Genomic DNA, 21,881 nt, shown 5'->3' on the forward strand with positions numbered 1-21,881 from the left:
TTTTTTGTTAAATACAGATAAAATTAAGAAAGAATAGTACTTTAAAATTATAATTTTTGAAAAAAACTAAATTGCAAATTGATAAATGTAATCTAATTGTTTAAAAATACAGTGCAACATTTTGAAAATTCGATTTTTTTTATTTTTTTCAAAAGATTATTTTACGAAAACTATAGAACCGATTTTAATGAAATAACGTGTTGTTTTATTATACTCTCTCTTCAAGTTTTTTTTTCCAAAATTAGAATGCTCAGAGCAATTAAAATATTTTAAAAAAATTATCCAAGAAACTTACTTATTTTGCCTTTTTTTCATCATTTATTGCTATTTTGCAACATCCGTAATAAATTGAAACATTTTTGACTTACACTATATTGTGCAAAATTCAATTCTAAAACATTTTTCCTCTTCAATATTCTTCCAAAATGCATAGGTTCTAAGATATAAGTAAAAAACTCTGATAAAATAAGTATTTTTAAAAATTTTTTAAGCATATTTGCAATTTTGAAAATGTTTCGGACCTCGCCCAGATCTAGAGATCTACACTTTTATTATGTGAGCTGTACTGAAGGTAATCCAGGGAAAATTTGCTTGCCCCCTCTCACATCCACCTCAAAACAGATCCGCCCTGGTCTATACCGTTAATTGAAATATCGGGCGCTACATTGTCACTAATTTCATTTAATATTTCAGAAACAAAGCCAAATATCGAAAAAAAAAAACAAGAGACGAAAAAGTTTCAAAATTAATGAGGCAAAGTTCTTCTACTAACCACTTCTAAGTGGGGTAGGTGGTAAGGAGATTATGTAAGATTATAAGGAGTGTTTGTGTTCCAAATTTCACTTCCATCGGATGAGAGGTTCAAAAGTTATGATGGAAAAACGGGAAAAACCTTCCTACTTCAACGCCCTCTATCTCCGAAATGGTGCGATTTAGGAAATAAGTTTATGTCGGGAATGAACATTATTTTAACCTGTTCTATCGATTCCTGAAGTTATCCAGATTAAACCTGAATCACCCTGTATAGTGCTGGGTAATTTCTCGAAAATATTTTTCTGTAAAAAATAGTCATAACGTTATAATAGTACGCTCTGATTACGTTTTAAAAATGAGTTTTACTTTTGTTATTTCAAAAATACAATGTACAGGGTGATTCACTATATTTTGACCCCACCTTCAACTTTTTTGTTTTAAGAGTTATAAGCGAGATACTATTAAAAAGCGAAAAGAAGTTTTTTTTATTAAGACAATAAGACATTTTGTAATTGTTATTTTTCAGGCACTTCTGCCTTTTTCCAATTACGTAAGGATTTACAGATTTAGTTATAATATATTTTGACAGATCGGACATTGATATGGTCCAAAATGCGTATAGGTATTGTAATTAATCTCACTAATTAGGCCGTGAGAGGCCTAATTACTCATGGACAATGTCATATGGTAGGCCGTGACAGTGACAGCTAATGTCATGACAACATTGTTATTGTTTGACAGTTTGTATTATTATTTAATTAAAATGGCTTACACAGAAGTAGAAAATTTAAATATTATAGGAATTAAAATAGAGCAAAGTTCTTCTCCAGACTCTATTTTAATTCTAAATAATTTTCTACTTCTGTGTAACCTATAACAAATAACAATAACAAATGTTGTCAAGACATTACTACCTGTCAGTGTCACGACCTACCATATAATGTCCATGAGTAATTAGACCTCTCACGGCCTAATTAGTGAGATTTCGTTACATTACGCTTTTTGGACCGTATCAATGTCCGATCTGTCAAAATATATTATTACTAAATCTGTAAATCCTTACGTAATTGGAAAAAAGGCAGAAATGCCTGAAAGAGGTCTAACAATTACAAGATGTATTATTTTCTTAATAAAAAAACTTCTTTTGGTTTTTTAAAAGTATCTTGCTTATTGTTAGAGATGGACCCTAAAAAACCCATATGGCTATACTCTACAGGGAACGTTCTATCCAAAGATGTAAAAATATACAGGGTGTTCTATTTAACTTAATAAAGTTAACATTCGCGTCCATTTTGTTTGGACTTTGTTTGTTTTTCTACTATCATTTTCGAAAAATTCATAAAAAATCGTGCAACTTTTATATTTAACATTTTTTTATAATTCTTAAAACAAAAAAGTTAAAGGGGGGTTCAAAATATAGTGAATCACCCTATACATGCATATATACCTAACTTGCATATATACCTAACGTGCATATATACCTAACATGCATATATACCTAACGTCTATTGAAATTCTAGTTCCTATCCTGGTCCGCACAACCGTGTCTGTCAATGGATCACAGAATTCGTAATTAACACACATCCGTTTTCCCGCAGTTCCGCCTTCTCCGCATTTCTCGATATAACTTCCTGTATCTTCAGTAGTTGTAAGGACACGCTGCCATCCAGGTAGGCACAGTTCACCTGGAGGACACGTAGTCGTGCTGGGTGAGGCTGTCGAAAATACCTCCAGCAGAGCGTTTATGATAGTTTCGTTTACTTCCTGGCTGTATACCTGCCCCGCGATGAGGGCGAATATTATCACGAGTTCCATAGTAGCGAGAGATACGATATGGATTTGCGAAAAACTTGAAATGTGCGCGGGTGGTTGGTATTGCTTTGCTGTACGTACGACACTGAACTGGATTGAAAATATCAAATTGTGAACTTATTTTCGTCTTTCCCCACTCTTCAATTTGAAAAAAAATATGCCAATGCCAATGCCGAGATAACGTTGGGATTACCAGACGTACACAGGTCATTCGCGTTTCTTCATATCTTCTCATTAAAAGATACTTGTACTATATGACGACAGATGTCCCCGTTAGTAATATCTGGGATTTATACTTTTGTGGCTAATTTTACCAAAAATATTTTTCATTTTAGAATTTTTTATTTCTTCTTTTTTATTTAAAAAATTCAACAAAATTTATAGGATTCAAATAGCTATTATTGTTTAAAAAAATTGAGTATAATTGACTACAACTAAACCTACTCGTTTAATTTTTTATAAAACTTTGACTGTTCGAAAGGAAAACGCATGGAGACTATACAAGGAGCCCGAAATCCATGTAAACAAAATTCTTACAAAAATAAGAGGGCGCTAGTGTTCCATATGTCCCATAGGTAGAGAGGGGAGATAAAAAAGCGGCAGTTTGAATTATAAATCAATCATGTCATTTTTGTGATGTGTTAAAAATTTTAAAATAAATAATGTAAGCTACTTTGAATTATATAAATCATGAAAATATGTCATTCCGGACTGTAATTAAACTAAATGATAATAAAAAATATTAGNTTTCTCTACCGTATTAAGAATCAAAGAAGCTGCTTCCAACTTCCGAATTATCCGACCTTTTGCCATAATATTAACCCACTATTCGGTCAAGTTGTAATATAGAACTGCTGGACATCATTAGATTGAAAATGCAGATCACAAACGTACTGTTTTATTTTAAATCTGTTGACAGTCATTCCCTTCACATACTATTACCATATTTAAATTATTTTCGAAACTTTTTATTTACCATTTATAAAAACAAATTGTAATAATTATTAACTTGACTTCTAGTTTTTAAGTTTCGTATACCTCCCCTCTCCCCAATATATCCACTAAACTCGATATAAATAAAATAAAATTGGTTATTTGCTTACTTCACTCGTATTTGTGAAGCTACATTCATTTGGAACATATGGAACACTAGCGCCACCTCAACTTCTGCCATTTCTTGGACAAATTTTGTCAATTTTTCCGTATGAGTTCGTGCTCCTTATCTAGTCTCCATGGGAAAACGGTTCGATCGACCGATTTTAAAATTTATAGACCGATCAAAATATACATTTCAAATAACGAAAATTCCGACAGAGCTAAATTTTGGTGGAGACCTTAGGTACCCCATCGATCCCATGTGTGCTAAAAAACTTATTCGGGGTCAAAGGTCAAAATTTGAGTTTTTTTTTGGATTTTTTTCGAAACCGGCAAGTTTTATCAAAAAAGTAGCCCATACAAAAATTATAGATGTTAAAATTATCTACAAAAATGGTGTCTGTATTTTTTTTCTAAGAATCACAATTCCTGAGATATCGCGATTCTATTAGCTGAAGAAGTCACGTTCTACATAATATGCACACATTTCCACACGACCTGTGAGGTAGTGTACTTTGGCGCGTTTTTTTAACGTGGTTTCCCGATAGGTAGGTAGACAATTCGTGGAGCAGTTCCACGAACTGTTATGATGGAATTTTCAGGGACACTACTCTTTTAACTGCATGATGATTATTGATATTGGTTATTGACTTTAACTGTAGTTCTGATTTCTTTTGACATTTTAATCTGATTCATACTCTTCAAAGTCGACTTCAACAGTCATGTCTTCTTCGATTTCTTCTTCTTCTTCTTCTTCTTCTTCTTCTTCTTCTTGCTGGATGTTCATAAATTGTTCAAATGAAGATGAATCAGCTGTCTCTTCATCGAAATCACATGAATCTTCGTCTGTTGTATTCAATTGGACATTTGAGCAAGACTGGCTTTGGCAATTAGTACACGCTGGAGAACACAGTAACCCTACTCTTCTACAGCCACATTTAGCACTACAACCTTTTTTGCAATTGCAAAAAATAGTGTTTAGGAGTTTTTCCGGAGCAGGTGGGAGTAAAGTTTGAATCGGTTCCAAAGTATTATCTGTTAATTTCCAACCCCAGTCTTCTGGGTTCAGTTGATTGCCTAGCCATGTCTGAACTTGATAGTATACTCGATACAAGTGTTGATTAGCAGAAGCCGATGTTGGAGGAAGACAAGATAGTTGTACTTGTTTCTTGTTTCGTGTATTTTTTACAAAAGTTTTTACAATAGAGTAGCCAGATGTTATTCAAGGCCATGCGGGTAGAGGGGATTGACTAAGGGACTGAGTTTCTTTTGAGTGTATATTCTCAGAATAGTATAGTTTATACATATAAGAGACACAAATAGGCATTTTTACTTGTATTAAGTGCCTGACTATGTATATACGTGGCATATATGTGCATATCATGTAGAACGTGACTCCTTCAACTTTTAGAATCGCGATATCTCAGGAATGGTGATTCTTAGAAAAAAAAGTATAAGGACCATTTTTGTAGATAATTTTAAGATCTATAATTTTTGTCAGGGCTACTTTTTTGATAAAACTTACCGTTTTCGAAAAAAATCCAAAAAACCTCAAATTTTGACCTTTGACCCCGAATAACTTTTTTAGCACACATGGGATCGATGGGGACTTTTGACACTTTATTTCTAATGGTGTACCCAAGGCCTCCACCAAAATTTAGCTCTGTCGGAATTTTCGTTATTTGACCTCTATTTTTATGACTAATTTGACCGGACTATTACTGGCCTCATGGGCATGTATTGAGCTAAAAAAAACTTAAAAACATTGGTACTTTACGCAATATTTGCAAAGTAGCCATTGATTTTCCAAAACAGCAAGAAAAGTCATTTTTTTGCAGTTTTTGAAATTAATACTGAATATAATTTTTTTTCTCAAACATACCAAAAGGCCAGTGAAGAGGATTGTTTCAAGTTTCAAAAACCCACGTTCCGTTCGCTGTACAATCATCACTTCATGATATATCGATGATCAAAAAAAAGGTGTTTCACTCAATAGCCGGTATCAATGAAAAAAAAAAAAACGTACAGAAAATAAAAGATCAAATTGAAGCAGTTTTGAAAAAAAAAATTTAAAATTTTTGCCTTACATTATTTTTTTCGCTGTCATCGAGAGCGATGCTCAAAAAAATTTTCCTCTCAAGTTTTCAAAACTAGAATCTGCAAGCTTCAAGATCCTTTTTTTTTCTCGATACGACCATTATTCACAAAGTTACAACCTTTCAAAATTCACAAAAAAAAATTGAAAATTTTTCAGCTGCTTTAATTATTTTTACTACGTTTATTATCGTTTTCAAAAGATAAAAATATACTCATTTTTAATACGTCAACAACTTTTTGAATAAATTTATAGTAATTTGTAATTGTCTGCTTTTTTAGTGCGAAATATTTTGATTAGGCAAAAGCTATTTTCCATAAAAATAACCTTTGACTTATCCTTCGGGCACAAGGGTTTATTAATAGATTTTTTAATTATTTTTACTTTCAAACAGACACAGAGTTTATCGGTTCCAGAAAGTTCTAATCAATGTGGTAAATTAGTAAGGATTAAAAAATATTGTTCTAGTTGCAAACGATCACGTTTTCATATAAATTACTATTTTTTAATTTTACAATGTTTGTAAATTAATTAGTGTAAAAATGATTTGACAATAACTACTTACAATTGTACAAAACACTTTTTTATTCAGCTCCTGCTTCATTTATATTGCAAAGTAGATAAATTTCAACAAAACAAAAATGATGACAGAATATTTGTATTAACATATAAATAACTTTGAGATTATAATATACCTGCCGAATTCCGTTAGTATTGACATTTCAAAAAAAGTGTCATAGAAATTTTAATAAATATATAGGGTGTCCGCAAATTTCACCGACAACGTTTGACTGCACATTCACGACGATAAATAAAAACGATCTACGAAAAAAAGTTAAAATTTGGTACATTTATTTGGTCCATTATAGCATATTATTTCTTAAAGTTTTAGTCAAATCGATATACTGTGTGATAGTTTTCTCTGGATACCTCTCCCTTTTAGCGGTCAAAACTTTTACAGTGGTCGTATTTTTTTAAAGCGGGCGGCAACATTGAAAAGGTCGTTTTATTTAAAAAAAAAAATTGTCTCTTGAGAAAATATCCCATATAATGCCAAAAATGACCAGTTTTCCTGTGTTTGTAGTAAATTACCACTCTTCATTGCTGAATTATATTTGCTGATGCGTAGGATGATAAAATTTAATGAAAATTTGAAAATAATTGAATATGGCCGATTCAAAATGGCGCGCCTTAAAATAGGTTAAGCACGGTAATTTTATAAACATCTTATTTACTGATTCAACTGTCGCCAATGCAACCAAACCAAAAGGCATTTTTTTCACTCGCTATCCCTAGAACCAGTAAATTTATAAATAAAACAAATACATTTTCTAAATTTTTTCGTTTATTATTAAACCTTTTACGAGATGTATGAATCAGTGTTGAGATTTTCTCTCCGCATCTGGTCATCGATCCAGGATCTAAACTTGGCGACGTCCACGTAAACACCCGGTACATTCAGTTCTCCACAACCTACTCCCCAAGCTACCATACCAGTTAGAAGATATCTAGATGGGTTCCTGGGGTCGGGACATACTAGAGGACTACCTCCATCGCCCTGAAAATGAAATTTGGTTAGAACTAACTCTTTGTCCAATTTCGAATTATTTAGACTAAAAATTCTTAGGTTCTCATGTATCTAATAATATGTAGGTATTCGTTTAGAGTAATCGAAAAATTAGTAATAGCTGCAGTTACCGTGCAAGCGTCTTTCCCTGCTTCTCCTCCAGCGCAGAGGAAGCTGTCATGGAGGATAAATGAAGAACCCAAACGGGTCCGCCTCAGTGCTGATTGGCATTGGGCTACCGGAACTATTGGAACTTCAATTTTCTTCATAATGTCCTGGTAGGTACCGGCTGAACCTAAAAAATGTAAGAACCATCAGTTTATTGGTGGTATGATAATGTGAAAAACGTCTTTGAGATGAAAAATCAGTTTCTGGAGTAATTAAAAGATATCCAAACCAAACAGTTTTATAATTTTTAAAATGTTACATGCTAGAGCAATAAGGACCATATTGGAGAGTAAAAGGGAATCATGGAGATATTTTGTATCTTTATATTCCATTCAACTACTTCAAAATATATGTGGATCAAAATAAAATGTGTTATCGGTAAAAGGTTTCCTACTTCTCCTCCATTATTTATTATCGATTACAACGACTACTTGTCCTTTTAAAATAGCTGAAGCGTGGGACAATATTACTTTTCAATTAGAAGTCAGAAAAATATTATTAACAATAGGCCTCTTGCAAGCGCAAGCGCGACATATACAATAACGCATTTCCAGTGGAGCTGACTGCTTTGGTTATTAAATGTGTGGAGTGGTGTCAATAAGCAGTACGATACCTTATATATACTGTAAATTTGTGAACTTATAATAACTATGGCAAATTCCTCTAAACTATATAGTCTAGACAGCATCTATTTCAAAAAGTCCATATTTGGGTAAATCGTATCCACGGATATTTTTGGCTTTTTGGCTTTCAAATATCACGTGGGCTTAACTTTTGGAGGCAAATATGTTAAAAAAATTCGAAAAATGTCATATTTTTCTTCCTATTTAATTATGTATCTTTTCAAGAGTTCATTTTAGGCGAAAATAGAAGAGGAAAAAAATGTTTGTAATTAAATTTTTTTACAAATTAAATTTACAAAATGTGACTAGTTACAAATCGAATGAATCATGATTATTATTGTAAAATGTATGTATGTGGTTAAAAAACATTACTTTTTAGGGAATCTTTTTGAGGTTTTTAAATTGGGTTGGGACTTTCATACTTGCCTCAAGAAAACTTCATGTTATGTAGAATCATCACACCAAATTTCATCAAAATCGGTTAAATAGATTTTGCATAATAATTTTGCAATCCAGATTTTGAAAAAAATATGCAAATTTTCAAAATTTTGCACAGCAGAAACCAAGGCCCTTAGATATTTGAAAATTTAATCACTTATAGAAGGACTCTCAAGCTTTCAAACGCTTTTTGAAAAATTCGAATTTGTCAATTAGGAGAGCATAGAAGAATTTTAATTTCTAGTGATATTTGATAGACAAAAAGCCAAAAATCTCCGTGGATATACGATTCACCCAAACCAAAACAGATACCGCCTAGTCTAATACCATTAGTAGTGCATTGTACCGATGTGTGAAAATACATCAGTAAAAACGCCAGAAAAAAATGTATTTTAAGATAAATTTATGTATACATCTATATCTATAAATCACATTTTCATACCTGATTGCTTTTATTCCCCTTATTTCTGCCGAATAAAATAAAATGCTTTTCGAAAAAACTCCGCAATCATCATGGAATTCGGTAAATTGTCTGATTGGGCTTTAGCATAACCTTGTTCGGTCATGTTACAAATATTCTTAAGAATTTTTAAAAAATTAAAAACTAATTAGGATTATTTAAAACAAATTTAGATTCAAAATATTATTTAGGTAGTGAATAATATTATGCTACCCGAGGAAACCTCACTTGAACTAAGTGTAAAATTAAATATTATACCTACACAGACTAAATTATTTTGCTACATAAGTGCATATTTAGGTATACCTACATAATAGAAAGGAAACCAGTTAATAAATATAACAGCACATCAGCATCGTTATCGTATCGTATGTAAACTAAAAATAATAAATGTGTTTAAGAAGTAATAGGACCGACATCGTTTTCTAATATGAAGGGGCCAGTTTACTTACCGATGACGTCGCACCAATAGCAACTCGTTCTACGACACGCCCCTACAGGATGCTCTTCTCTAAATTTCAACGTACGATTTAATCAGTTTTCGAGTAGAATTTTTCACAAAAGATTTTATAATTAATAATTTTAAATAAGGCCATATTTAAATATGTGAACTAATATAAAAATCCGACATGTGCAAGAGGCCTATTATCTTCTTCATGAGTCTGTTACAGAATATTCCTTTACAAGATAGATGCAGTCCTATCTTACAATGCACTTTTATCTTTGAATGAACTCGGAAATGTTCTTAGCAACATAAATAACTCTTGAGCGGGATTAAATAAGATAACCTACACAGTGATCGAACAATTATCAATGATGCAAAATAATTCTATTAAATTTTATGGATACATTTGGACTGATGGTACATATCCAACAATGTGTCAAGCAGCTCTTATAATTCTCCTTTTAAAACCCAACAAAGACAAAACCAACACAACAACTTGTCTTAGCAAAATCTTGGAAAAATAGTGAACAATCGATTAGTGCGGTATCTAGAGATTAACAATTTGTTGGCTGGTGAGCAATGTGGTTTTCGGAAAAACCACTTCAAGATAGATTATTCGTTGAACTTAGAAGATGCCATACGGGAAACCCTTCGACAAAGACAACATTCAGTTGCCGTATCATTTTGTATTGAAAAAGCATTTGATACGACCTTTGCACGTTTATCAAAATCCTAACCTAGTCTTAAATCTAAGGGGGAGGAAGAAGAGTCCTGACCTTGAAAGTTCCTATCTTTTAAATTCTACAAATACGTATGGGCAAAAGTCCGCCATTAGAGGGTCAGTTCTTAAGAATAGGTTAAGTTTTTATGAACAGATTACGGTTGTGTACGATTACGACTGAGACTGAGGTTTTAGGAATGCAAAGTCGCTTTATCGTCTTACCGAAAACGGTTTTGCCCCAACCACTGACGAAGCAGTTTTTGGACTGGATAACTTGCCCTTGATCGGGTAAACACACGGTGCCGATATGTTCAGCCCTATCCAGAGGTGTATCGAGAACCAGCAAGGTCACATCGTTGAAAACTCCCGCTGCGACGAAATCTCTGTGAGTAATAAAATTAGCGACGTTCCTCTCCTGGTAGGGAAGTCTTTCTCTCGCGGTTTTTGAGTCCCATTCTCCTGCTCGGATCTTTATCTCGTCCGGCTTGTACCTAGGATGATATTTCTATTTATTAATAACGAAAAATCCCAGACTATTATATATCTGCCATTAATGTTTTGCCTCGCAAAATGTAAGATATACTAAATTGCTCAAATTAAAAGTTACAAAATCTCATTTTAACATTCAAATGTTTAGCGAATCGGTAATGTAACGGTAGATAATGGGAAAGTTCGATCGCAACCGCTGAGCGCAGGAGTGGTCTGATCGGAGTGATTTTGGTGTCGAATAGAAGTGGTCTAATTTAATTTACTTAGTATCTCTTACGATTTACGAGCAGTCACTTGTGAAAAATGAAAAATAGTCAAGACACTTACTTATAGACACAGTGTGTGGCTGTCAAAACCACGGAAGGGCTTATCAACGAACCGCCACAAAAAGAGAAGTTCTCTTCGGAAGTGTAAGATTTTTTCTTTATGATAGCCACCATCCAAGGGAACTCCCCGTACTCCGCCTCGTTGTTCCTGTTTCCGGTAATCTTGAAATCGATTCCATTCTCATTTCTCTTACCGCAACGGCTTGAGGCGATAGGTGGCGTAGGAGTGGTACTACTGACTGTCGGAGGAGGTGCTGTTGTAGATGGTTTTGCGCTGGGATCGAAGTCGGGAGATAGTCCACCCTTTGGAATCTGACAACACACCTCCAAAGGGTGACCGCAGCGGTTCTTCCTTATTCTGCAATAAAATCAACGAAAAGATTAGTTTTGTTTAATGCAAAGTTCATTTTAATTGTTGAATTCAATTATTTCACTGAAATCATTGTTAATTCAGGTCGTACAATAATTGTTGTTTCGATTTATTCTAAAGAGGTCAGATATCAAACAAACAAGAATAAGTTAAATAAAAACAATTTTTTTATCACTCATAAACAAGTCTCGTCGAGAGAAATTGATATAATGCCAGTTGTTATTGATTTGAAAAAGGTGGCTCATTAAATTTGCATTAAAATTTGTAGTCAATTCGATGACTGATGGGATTCCCCACTGCTGACTGTATTTTAATATACAGAGTGATCACTAGTCATCATTCCTTTCCGCTAACTATAACATAAATTTAAAACTTAGTGAAATCTTTTTCAGGAAAAGAAATGCACTGCGGTTTTATGCATTACAAAATATTGTAATTTTTAAGCTAATCTCACAATTCTGAAAAAGTTAAATATTTTCTTATTTAATTACGGGATAAAACTCAGATACAGAGCAGGGAAAATTTTCATAGAAAAAAATAGCAGAAAATGTAAAATAAAAAAAATGCAATAAAATAAGTATATAACAACGCAAATATCATAAACAATATATTACAAACTATAAGACAAAATGCATTAAAAATAATTTTCTAATATTAGGAACACTAGCATAAAAAAAATTAACACTGTATTGCATAACTGAAAAATATTTGAAATAGAAAGCAGTAGAGAGAGGGAATATGTTAATATCCGTTGTTTTTAAGTAAAGTGATTCATAAGGACAAGAGATGCTGCATATAAATACATATATAAGAAAAAATTGAGATTATTCAATGACAATTCTGGGAAAATCATGTTTCCTGACATTTTTATTTGAAAATCGTCTGACTAATTTTTATTGGAATTGTGATAAATTGAATAGAGTGTAGTTATTTATGCATGCACATGAATTAATGGGGTTTTATATAAATGTTTAGATATTTGAAAATATGAAAAAATAAACGGGCTTATGTCCTGTTTATTACGTAAAAAATTGTAAGTACAAAGTGGACAGTCTGATGTTGCATGTATTGAAATCTAGGAAACCATAAAATATAGAAAAACGGTTAAATGGGCAAAATCCTCTGTCTGGGCTTTTGAGATAATTTTAGTAAAATAAAAAATATTCTAAAGAATCTACTATAACTTCAGTATTTTTACGATTTTTTTAAATCGAAAAAACATTGTTACGTATAGAAAAGGTGTTTTCTATTGACTCGCATTTTTATCAACGTTTTGTTCCGTAAAACCATCATCAACATTGTATTTTTTCAGAGAATCATATTGTAAGTCATCTTAATTCGAGTCCCAAACTTTCACGGGGTGTTCCTTGGTAAAAATTTGCACAAAAAGGCCAAATAAACTAGGGGCTGATTTATTTTTCTTAAGTATCTAAACTAACTGCAGTATCATTAACAAATGTCATACACATTTTTTGGCTGCTGCTGACACATATTTACGCGGACTCTCAAACAAATGCGTTGTGTGGAAACCATTCTTTCATAGCCATCTTGATAAAAATATGTCGATAATTTTTTTGTATCTTGAAAAATGTAAATTTAGGTTCTATAGTATGAAAAAGTGATGGGGTAATTGAAGAAATTATTGTTCTTGAAAAATATTGCTAAAATGCATGGTTTTCACGTAAAATAAAAGAATGTATGATGATATATCATTATTGCCCATCAAAGAAAACTGTGATATTCACTTTTACATGTAAATAACTGTTTACTATAATTGATGCACATTGGCTAATTTGTATCCAATAGTACGTACTACATGTTAAATAATAAACATTCTGTTTCTCTTTACAATTTTTTATCTACAACATCAGTCTCTCGTTAGAGGTTATAAATTTATATTTTCCAAGAGAAAAAATAAATCGACGTATTTTTGACAAGGAGGCTATGAAAACGCAACCCATTTACTGAAAAATGTGTCATCAATAGTCAAAAATGGTGACCAAAGTTGGTAGAAATACTTCAGTCAGTTTGAACAGATTATTTTCAAGCTGCTATATTTGCGTAAGGAATCAGAGCAAATCCTTATAGACCAAGGCGGATCTGTCGAAATATATCACTTCTTGGATATAAGAGGGGGCAAGCTAATTTTTGCTGGAATACCTTCAGTACAACTCAAATAATAAAAGCGTAGATCCCTAGATCTGGACGAGGTCCGGAATATTTTCAAAATTGCAAAAATGTTTAAAAAATTTAAAAGATTACGTATTTTATTTATCCAAAGTATCTCGAAAATACAAACAACTAGAACCAGTATAAGATTTTACCCATTTAACACTTTTTCTGTCTTGACATCTAAATATCTAAACATTCCATGGCACGGAAAGTTCGAGGAATTTTATCATACTTTTTATTATAGTGTATACTAGAAGATATTTGTATTTATAAAATACTGAAACAAATATAAAAATAAAAAGAGCGATAAAATTTCTCACCTAGTACACCATCTATTTTTAATTTCTATTCGTTAATAAAATATATTTACCTAATGTCGATTACTCCAAAGCCAGCTGTCAACCCGTTCTGCACAATGGTCTTCGTTTTCGGATCACAGTATTCGTAATTAACGCAAAGCTTCTTTCCCTTTGTCGTCCCTTCTCCACATTTCTCAATATAACTTATGGACGATGCAGTTGTTGAAGACGACACTTCACTGAATCCAGGTATACATATTTTCCCAGGAGGACAGGTAGTAGTAGTAGGTTTGGACGTTGCAAACAGATCTATCAGTGCTTCTTTGGTATCGTTGGTTAATTGTTGACCCCCGGCGAGTCCAACGATAAGGGCGAAAGTCAGCGCCGACTGCATAACGATAACACAATTGAATTCAAGTGAATGTCTGTTGTGGTGCTACTATAGTGCTATTTTGCGTTCGAAGTAAGGCACTAAACTAAACTGAAAATTTGAGATTCACGAACGTTATGTATTTGCTGCCAGTACCCCACTCTTCCATTTTAGTATAGCTATAACTTACAATATTACTTGAAACGCCAATTTCGACCAGTCGTTCTCGTAATCCCTTCTTATGATTGCAGGGTATTTTCTAAGTTCCGCAGAAAATCCGGATACTTATTCTGTGGCTAGAACTGAGATGATTTGGTTAAATAAGCATAGAATACTACGGTCGTCGTTTTCGAGCATAAATAAAATATTAATCAGTTTATTAATTTCCAAAAAACTTAGTAACATGATCATATTTCTTCATGCATAAACAAATCTGCAGCAGGCATTCAAAACTTTTTGTAACCTATTTTGGGTAAATTTGTCTAAACAGGAAAAATAAACTATAAAACAATAATTAATAACAGGAAATACTAGAGATTCACACATTTTTTACGTAACTTATAATTAAGTAACTATCTATTCATATTATATAACAATTTTAATGCTATATAACATTTCTGTATCAACAAAGAGACATGTTTTACAAATCTCAAATCAATGATCTACCCTCAATGTGCAAATTTAACTTACGTGTAATTTCCTGCCGACTGATTTTAGAACAGAATAACATAACCGCTCATTTGTTTGGGTTTCAGTTTATTGGAATAAGCATGTTTAGCTATGGATTCTAAATCTTTGTTTATTTTAATAGAAGCATTTTCAGTGTCACTAGGAAGAAATTGGAATTTCAAATTTGTATTATCAGCATAAGACAATATATTACACGCCTTTGTACAAATGAATAAATCACAAGTGTAAATCAAGAAGAGAATAGGTCCTAAAATCGATCCTTGGGGCACCTCGGAACTTATGAAAGATAATGTGGAAGTTTCATTATCAATGACTACCATCTGGTGGCGATTACTTAAGTATAATTTGAAAAAATGAAACGAAGTGTCATCAAACCCATAAAATTTTAATTTCGAGATTAGCAAAGCATGGTCTAGCGCAAGGGTCGGCAACTGGCGGACCGCGGTCCAGATCCGGATCGCGGAAGGTAAAATAATGGACTCAAAAATTTTTTGAAAGTATAAATTACTCAATTAAATTATTTAAAAAATAGTTTTCTATTGATAATAATACGTTTGAGTGCCACCCTCATCATTTGTTACTACAATTGCGTGATTGATTTGAGTTCTTAATGGTTAGTAGGTAGATAAAATTTGTGAGTTCATATTAAAATAAAAAATTAGTAAGGAATGTGAGTTTTTTTTGTGGACTTTGTTAAAAATTTTCAAAAGTATCCGGACCCCACCTAAAATTACTTGCCGACCCCTGGTCTAGCGTGTCGAAGGCTTTGGAAAAATCTAGTGAAATAAATACTGTTGCATTGCCAGGATCAAGTGACCTAAATATATTATCTGTAGTTTCCAATAGAACAGTTGTTGTACTAAAACCTTTTCTGAAGCCAGACTGAAAAGAGTTTAAAATGTTATTTGAACAACAGTAGTTCTATATTTTTTCTATATTTAATTATTAAACATATAAGTGGATGTCAAAATACAAAAAAAAAACCTGTAACTACATTCCGCGACGTAACCCACCTTATATGTTAAANCCCAAAAATTTTTTGAAAGTATAAATTACTCAATTAAATTATTTAAAAAATAGTTTTCTATTGATAATAATACGTTTGAGTGCCACCCTTATCATTTTTACTACAATTGCGTGATTGATTTGAGTTCTTAATGGTTAGAAGGTAGATAAAATTTGCGAGTTCATATTAAAATAAAAAATTAGTAAGGAATGTGAGTTTTTTTGTGGACTTCGTTAAAAATTTCCAAAAGTATCCGGACCCCACCTAAAATTACTTGCCGACCCCTGGTCTAGCGTATCGTTATACTTCTATATTTTTTCTATATTTAATTATTAAACATATAAGTGGATGTCAAAATACAAAAAAAAACCTGTAACTAAATTCCGAGACGTAACCCACCTTGTATGTTAAATAAATTTATCATTAATCAAATATTAAAGAAATTATATTACAAGCTGTTTAAAATATCATTACGGATTTTGGTTATTTGGAAATATAATTTCTGCAGTATTTCAATACCAAAAAATTAAAATAGTAGCTAATTAACCAAAATATGATTAAATAACCGCTGCAGAATATCCGATCGTCTAAGTTGACTACATAGTTAATTCGTTCATTCTTTAAAACATTTTTATCAATATCTACATTTAAGTAAATACAGTAACGCAAAAATATTGCATAATTGCATTAATAAAAAAGTGTACAAAATAAATCCGTAAGTACACGTGACAATATTGCCAAACCGTTGTTTATATGTTGCTGGGATACACGTAGGAATGTGGGCCGCTGCATTTGCTTCTTCCTAAAATTTTGCTTGCCAAGGATTTTAATAAGACCAATGGCATATTTATCGTTATTAGCTCCAGTCTGTAGAATATTTAAACACAAATTTCAGAAGGAGGAATATTAATATGTTTAATTTTTGCGGATATTTTTGCAGATTTTGTAATTGGTGCTACGGATTTCTACGGGTTTTTCAGGTGAATCTACGGATATGTGTATCTACAAAGTTAACAACACTGATCTGGTACTACTTTATCACTGGAATATTTTGTTGATCAGGCCGGTTCTATCAGACAAGGAGGTGAGTGGGGGAAAACTCCCTAAAAAAGTGTCGTAGACAGGGTGGAATAAAGCTGCAAATGATTGTTTTTATTTTATGTTTCCCATTTTTAAGTGTAAATGATCAATGGGTAACTTGATCAATGGGAGACTTAACATTTTAAATTCCGAAAGCCTTCATCATCTATTGCCCTTCTTGAGAAGGCTTCCATTTCGGATATTTGACTAATACTTAGTTAGCGTAGCGCTTATGTTAATTTTATTTGCGTTTTGCGACATTTGCGACTGAATAAACATTTATGTAAAATATGTATGAAATTATGTTAAAGTGCAGATAAGAGACTGAAAACTTGCAAGAAAATGTAAATACAGTTCTAAATTTAATTTTATTTTGAAATCAGTTTTTCTCACAAAAGGAATAATCTACAAAGAGTGTTTCTACAAAGAGACAAAAAGTGAGAAGCCTTATCAGGCGTACCGATTGTAAACCAGAACCTTGAAGTTTTAAGAATTTTAATAATTCAATGTAATTAAATGTAACTAATTGAACACAAGACAAATCGTTTATTTCTTGTCACAAGCTTAGTTTTGATTAGAAATGAACTATTATAAATCCGGGCGAGAAGGAACAATTGATATGTTGTAAGTTTCATATTATTTAGCGTTACGCGCTGGTTTAGTATAAGAAAAAAAAAACACAGATGTCCCCGTTAGTAATACATATTTGGGATTTATACCTTTGTCCCTATTTTATTTTTTAATTGTAATATTTTACCAAAACTACTTTTCAGTTTAGAATTTTTTATTTCTCTTTTATTTAAAAAATTCAACAAACTTTCGAAGAATTTATAGGATTCAAATAGCTCTTATTGTTTAAAAAATTGAGTATAATTGTCTGTAACTAAACCAGCTTGTTTAATTTTTTTTATAAAACTTTGACTATTTGAAAGGAAAACGGTTCGACCGATCGATTTCAAAGTTTACTGGCCTCATGGGCATGTATTGAGCTAAATAAAACTACAAGCGTTAGTACTTTTCGCAATGTTTGCAAAGTGGCCGTTGATTTTCCAAAACAGGAGAAAACGTTTTTTTTGCACATTTTCAATTTAATACCAAGTAGGTATAATTTTTTTCTCAAACATACCAAAAGACTCTTGAAGAGGATTGATTCAAGTTTCCTGTACGATCATTAGTTAGTTAGTTCATGAGATATCGATGACCAAAAAAAAAGATGACATTCACTCAATGTCTCAATGAAAAAAAATCGTGCAGAAAATAAAAAAAAATCAAATTGAAGCTGAGGAATCAGGCTAAATGACTATGGCATTGATTAAGTCAGAAAAAATTTTTCTAAGCCCATGGGTAGTTTTGAAAAAAAAAATTTTACCTTGCATTATTTCTTTTGAATGCGCCGCGAGTGATGCTCAAAAAAATTTTCCTCTTATGTTTTCAATACTAGAATCTTCAAGTTTCAAGATGCTTTTCTTCTTTTCTCGATACGACCATTATTCACGAAGTTACAACCTTTCAAAAATCACTAAAAAAAATTTGAAAATTTTTCTGTTCTTTTAATTTTTTTGCCGAGTTTATTATCGTTTTCAAAAGATAAGAATATACTGATTTTTAAAACGTTAACAACTTTATGAAGATTTATAGTAATATGTATTTTGTAATTGTCTGCTTTTTTAGTGTGAGATTTTTTGATTAGCATAACTATTTTTCGTAAAAATAACCCATGACTTATCCTTCGGGCGCAATAGATTTTTTAATTTTTTTACTTCTAAACAGACTCGGAGCTATCTCTTAAGTCAGTGATTCCAAAAAGTTCTAATCTTATCAATGTGGTAAGTTAGTAAGTATTAAAGAAAATTCTTCTATTTGCAAAAATGTTTCTGTCAATCGAGTTTTATTTACTCAGATATCCTCTCCAAATTTTCTATTTTTTAATTTTACAATGTTTGTAAATCAATTAGTGTAAAAATGATTTGACAATAACTACTTACAGTTATTGTACAAAACACTTTTTTATCCAAGGTCCTGCTTCGTTTATATTACAAAGTCAAAATAAATAAATTTCAACAAAACAAAAATGATGACAGAATAGTCCATTTAAATAAGCCTTTAAATCGAAATTTTGGTCGACTTGCCTGAATTTTTGATATGAGTTAGTTTGAGGTATATTATAACAATAAGTGACAGTAATTTTTTGTTTAACCCCCGACCAAGGGTGAAAAAAGATAATACAAAGGAGTTTTTCAAGATAGCTCAAGAGGGCAAGGGCTAGAAAAAAGGGCTAGAAACTCTGAAAAGAAAGGTTACATTTTTAGAGTAGATCGAAAAATAAATTACAAAATTTATTCATTCTTCTGCTTATGATTTTTTTAAATTTCTGAAATCTTCCCTTAACTTCTAGCCTCCCCAACTCTGTTAATTTTAATAAAACAAGAAAAAGTTAGATCTTTTATTTTTTTTTCTGCACTCTATTCGTACAATTTTGAATTAATTAATAAAACTATTATGAATTATGAAATTTAAATAATCAATTTTTACATTATTTTATGAGTAGTAGTAGTACTTAGAATGCTAAATTCAAAGAACATAAGCTGAAGCCGCTAGACGAAATAGCGAATCCGCGTATGAGAGAGGCGCGCGCGGCTCATAGCGCTTTATTAACAATTAAAAAACAAGGCTTTAGAATAATGCGAGTCCCAAAAACTCTTCAGCATCTTGTAGGGGGATGTTTAAACTTTAATTTAGGTACCTGGCAACATAAAAAATAACAATTTTTAACCCGGAAATCGGCCGTTGAAAATCGTCATTTTCGCATTTTTAGTAACTTAAATTGTTTATAACTTTAAAAGTATCAATTTTAGAGGCATAGTGAATAGGAAATTTTTTGTTCATAATATGCCAAAAAACCTATGCCTTTCGGCATCATCTTGATTCATGTTAAGGAACACCTCACGAATCTGAATATGCAAAAAAATCGAGTGGGAAAATTTCTTCCATGAATGCGATGTTTTCGTCTTGTCTATATAGTTTCATGATTTTTCAATAAATTTCCTTTACCTATTTTTGGAACTCCTACTTTAATGATACCAGGAATACTAATTCCAGAAATTAAATTGAAACTGGTGGGACGGGTATTATAAAAACGTAAGATTCTGTGAAACTTTTAATTTTGCTATTGTTTTTACAAAATTAGTACATAAACGTTTATACTGATAAAAAGAAGCAGGAAATTTTTGTTAGTATTGATAACTGGAAGTGTTAAGACTCTTAGCTTTAAATTCTTCATCAATCCAGTCTCTAAACAGGGGAACGTTCACTCTCACCACATCCATTGCCCCATGCAACAATCCCCGCCTGATAGAACTTGTTAGTGCTTCTCTCAATGTGGCATACCAATGGGCTTCCTCCGTCTCCTTTACAAGTGTCACTTCCATGTCCTCCACCTGCACATACGAAGCTTCGATGAAGTTCGAAATGGGGTCCCGGGAGAGATCGATAGGCAGATCGATTTTCTTCAGGATCACCGGGTACTTGCCCATCTTTCCGAATGCGTCTTTACCCCAGCCGGTGGCGTAGCAGTCTCGAGACTTCAAGACGAGTCTAGACCGAGGTAGACAAACGACGTCCACGTTTTCAGCAATGTCCACGGGAAATTTCAAGAAGAGCAAAGCGACGTCGTTATACAACGCTCCTGCGTAGTAATGAGGATGGATGGAGATAGACTGGACCTCTCTCTCCTGATGGGGAAACAGTTCCTGGGCGTGTTGGGTGTCCCATTCCCCAGCTCTGATATTGAACGACTTATTTTTACCGCTCACGCAGTGTGCGCCGGTTAGGACGACCTGGGGGTGGATCAAAGCTCCTTCACATTTGTACATGATGAGTTTTATGGGGCTTACTTCGATGGATTCCTCCCTGAGGGTGGCTACCATCTAGGGGAACTCCCCGTATTGAGTCTCGTTGTCTACGTCGCCTGTGATTCGGAATCCTATGCCATCTGGGTCACGTAACCCACAACCCTTGGGTTTATCTCTGCTGCTGGAAGAGCTGGAGGCTATCGTGACCCGGTCGTCCCCGTTGCAGCTAATAATAATGGGATGATAATATACAGTATAACGTTGCGATACACTTTCAAATCTAATTCTTTCCGTCAAAACAGACAGATAAGTCTAATTTCTTCATAATTGCTACCTACTAACCAGTGATATCAGAATTAGATAACCATCAAAATATCTGCCGGGTACAAAACCCACTTGAAGGATAGGTTACAGTACAAAAATAATGTTGCAAAACGATTATAGAAAGTGTTTTCGAAATGTATAAAAATATATCGATAATAAAGATAATAAATAGAATAGGTCCAAGTGTGGATTTCTGAGGAACACCTAAAATTTTTAGAAAAATGTTAGACTCAATACACGTACTGGGATCAATTAGAAAGATGTAAATTATTTAATTTCACAGAAACAACTTGAGTTAACGTCACGAAAATTTATATTACACCGATACCACTGAACGGTCATTACAATTGACCGTTGCTAGGCGGTTGGTAGGAAAACTGTACGATTTTTTTACCAAGCTGTGCGATTTTTTTACCGTACGTAATAGGAATCTTACATTGATCGCAGACGGTGTGTTTTTAAGTATTTACAGTAGTGGTCGTAGGTAATAGTATATTACGTAATAAGTGTTGTAAAAAGCATTTTACGCACGAATGGAAAAGTTACGCACGACGCCGCGTAGCGGCGAGTGCGTAATTCTATGAGTGCGTAATTGCATTACACCACGTATTACGTACTATACTTTACCTACGACCACTACTTTAAATACTTAAAAACACACCGTCTTCGATCAATGCAAGATTCCTATTACGTCGTACGGTAAAAAAATCGCACAGCTTGGTAAAAA

The 21,881-nt window shown here is 32.7% G+C and overlaps 2 protein-coding genes across 2 annotated transcripts in view; both read right to left on the minus strand.

The window, feature by feature from the left end:
* The window catches only part of LOC108903669 (serine protease 27), a 28,577-nt gene extending 25,934 nt beyond the window's left edge, over nt 1–2,643 (minus strand). Inside the window, exon 1 of the mRNA XM_023454671.1 lies at nt 2,252–2,643. Coding sequence (XP_023310439.1) covers nt 2,252–2,568 — 317 coding nt within the window. The 5' untranslated portion in view covers nt 2,569–2,643. The remainder of the gene's footprint in view (nt 1–2,251) is intronic.
* Nucleotides 2,644–7,088: 4,445 nt separating this feature from the next.
* Nucleotides 7,089–21,881, minus strand: part of LOC108903548 — a 29,779-nt gene continuing 14,986 nt past the window's right edge. The window contains exons 6-11 of the mRNA XM_018705774.1: nt 20,297–20,905; nt 13,905–14,269; nt 10,994–11,350; nt 10,400–10,668; nt 7,454–7,617; nt 7,089–7,313 (exon numbers count right to left, since the gene is read on the minus strand). Coding sequence (XP_018561290.1) covers nt 7,116–7,313; nt 7,454–7,617; nt 10,400–10,668; nt 10,994–11,350; nt 13,905–14,269; nt 20,297–20,905 — 1,962 coding nt within the window. The 3' untranslated portion in view covers nt 7,089–7,115. The remainder of the gene's footprint in view (nt 7,314–7,453; nt 7,618–10,399; nt 10,669–10,993; nt 11,351–13,904; nt 14,270–20,296; nt 20,906–21,881) is intronic.

Source organism: Anoplophora glabripennis, unplaced genomic scaffold (genome assembly GCF_000390285.2).
Source record: "Anoplophora glabripennis isolate ALB-LARVAE unplaced genomic scaffold, Agla_2.0 scaffold10, whole genome shotgun sequence".
In the NCBI taxonomy this organism is placed as follows: domain Eukaryota; kingdom Metazoa; phylum Arthropoda; class Insecta; order Coleoptera; family Cerambycidae; genus Anoplophora; species Anoplophora glabripennis.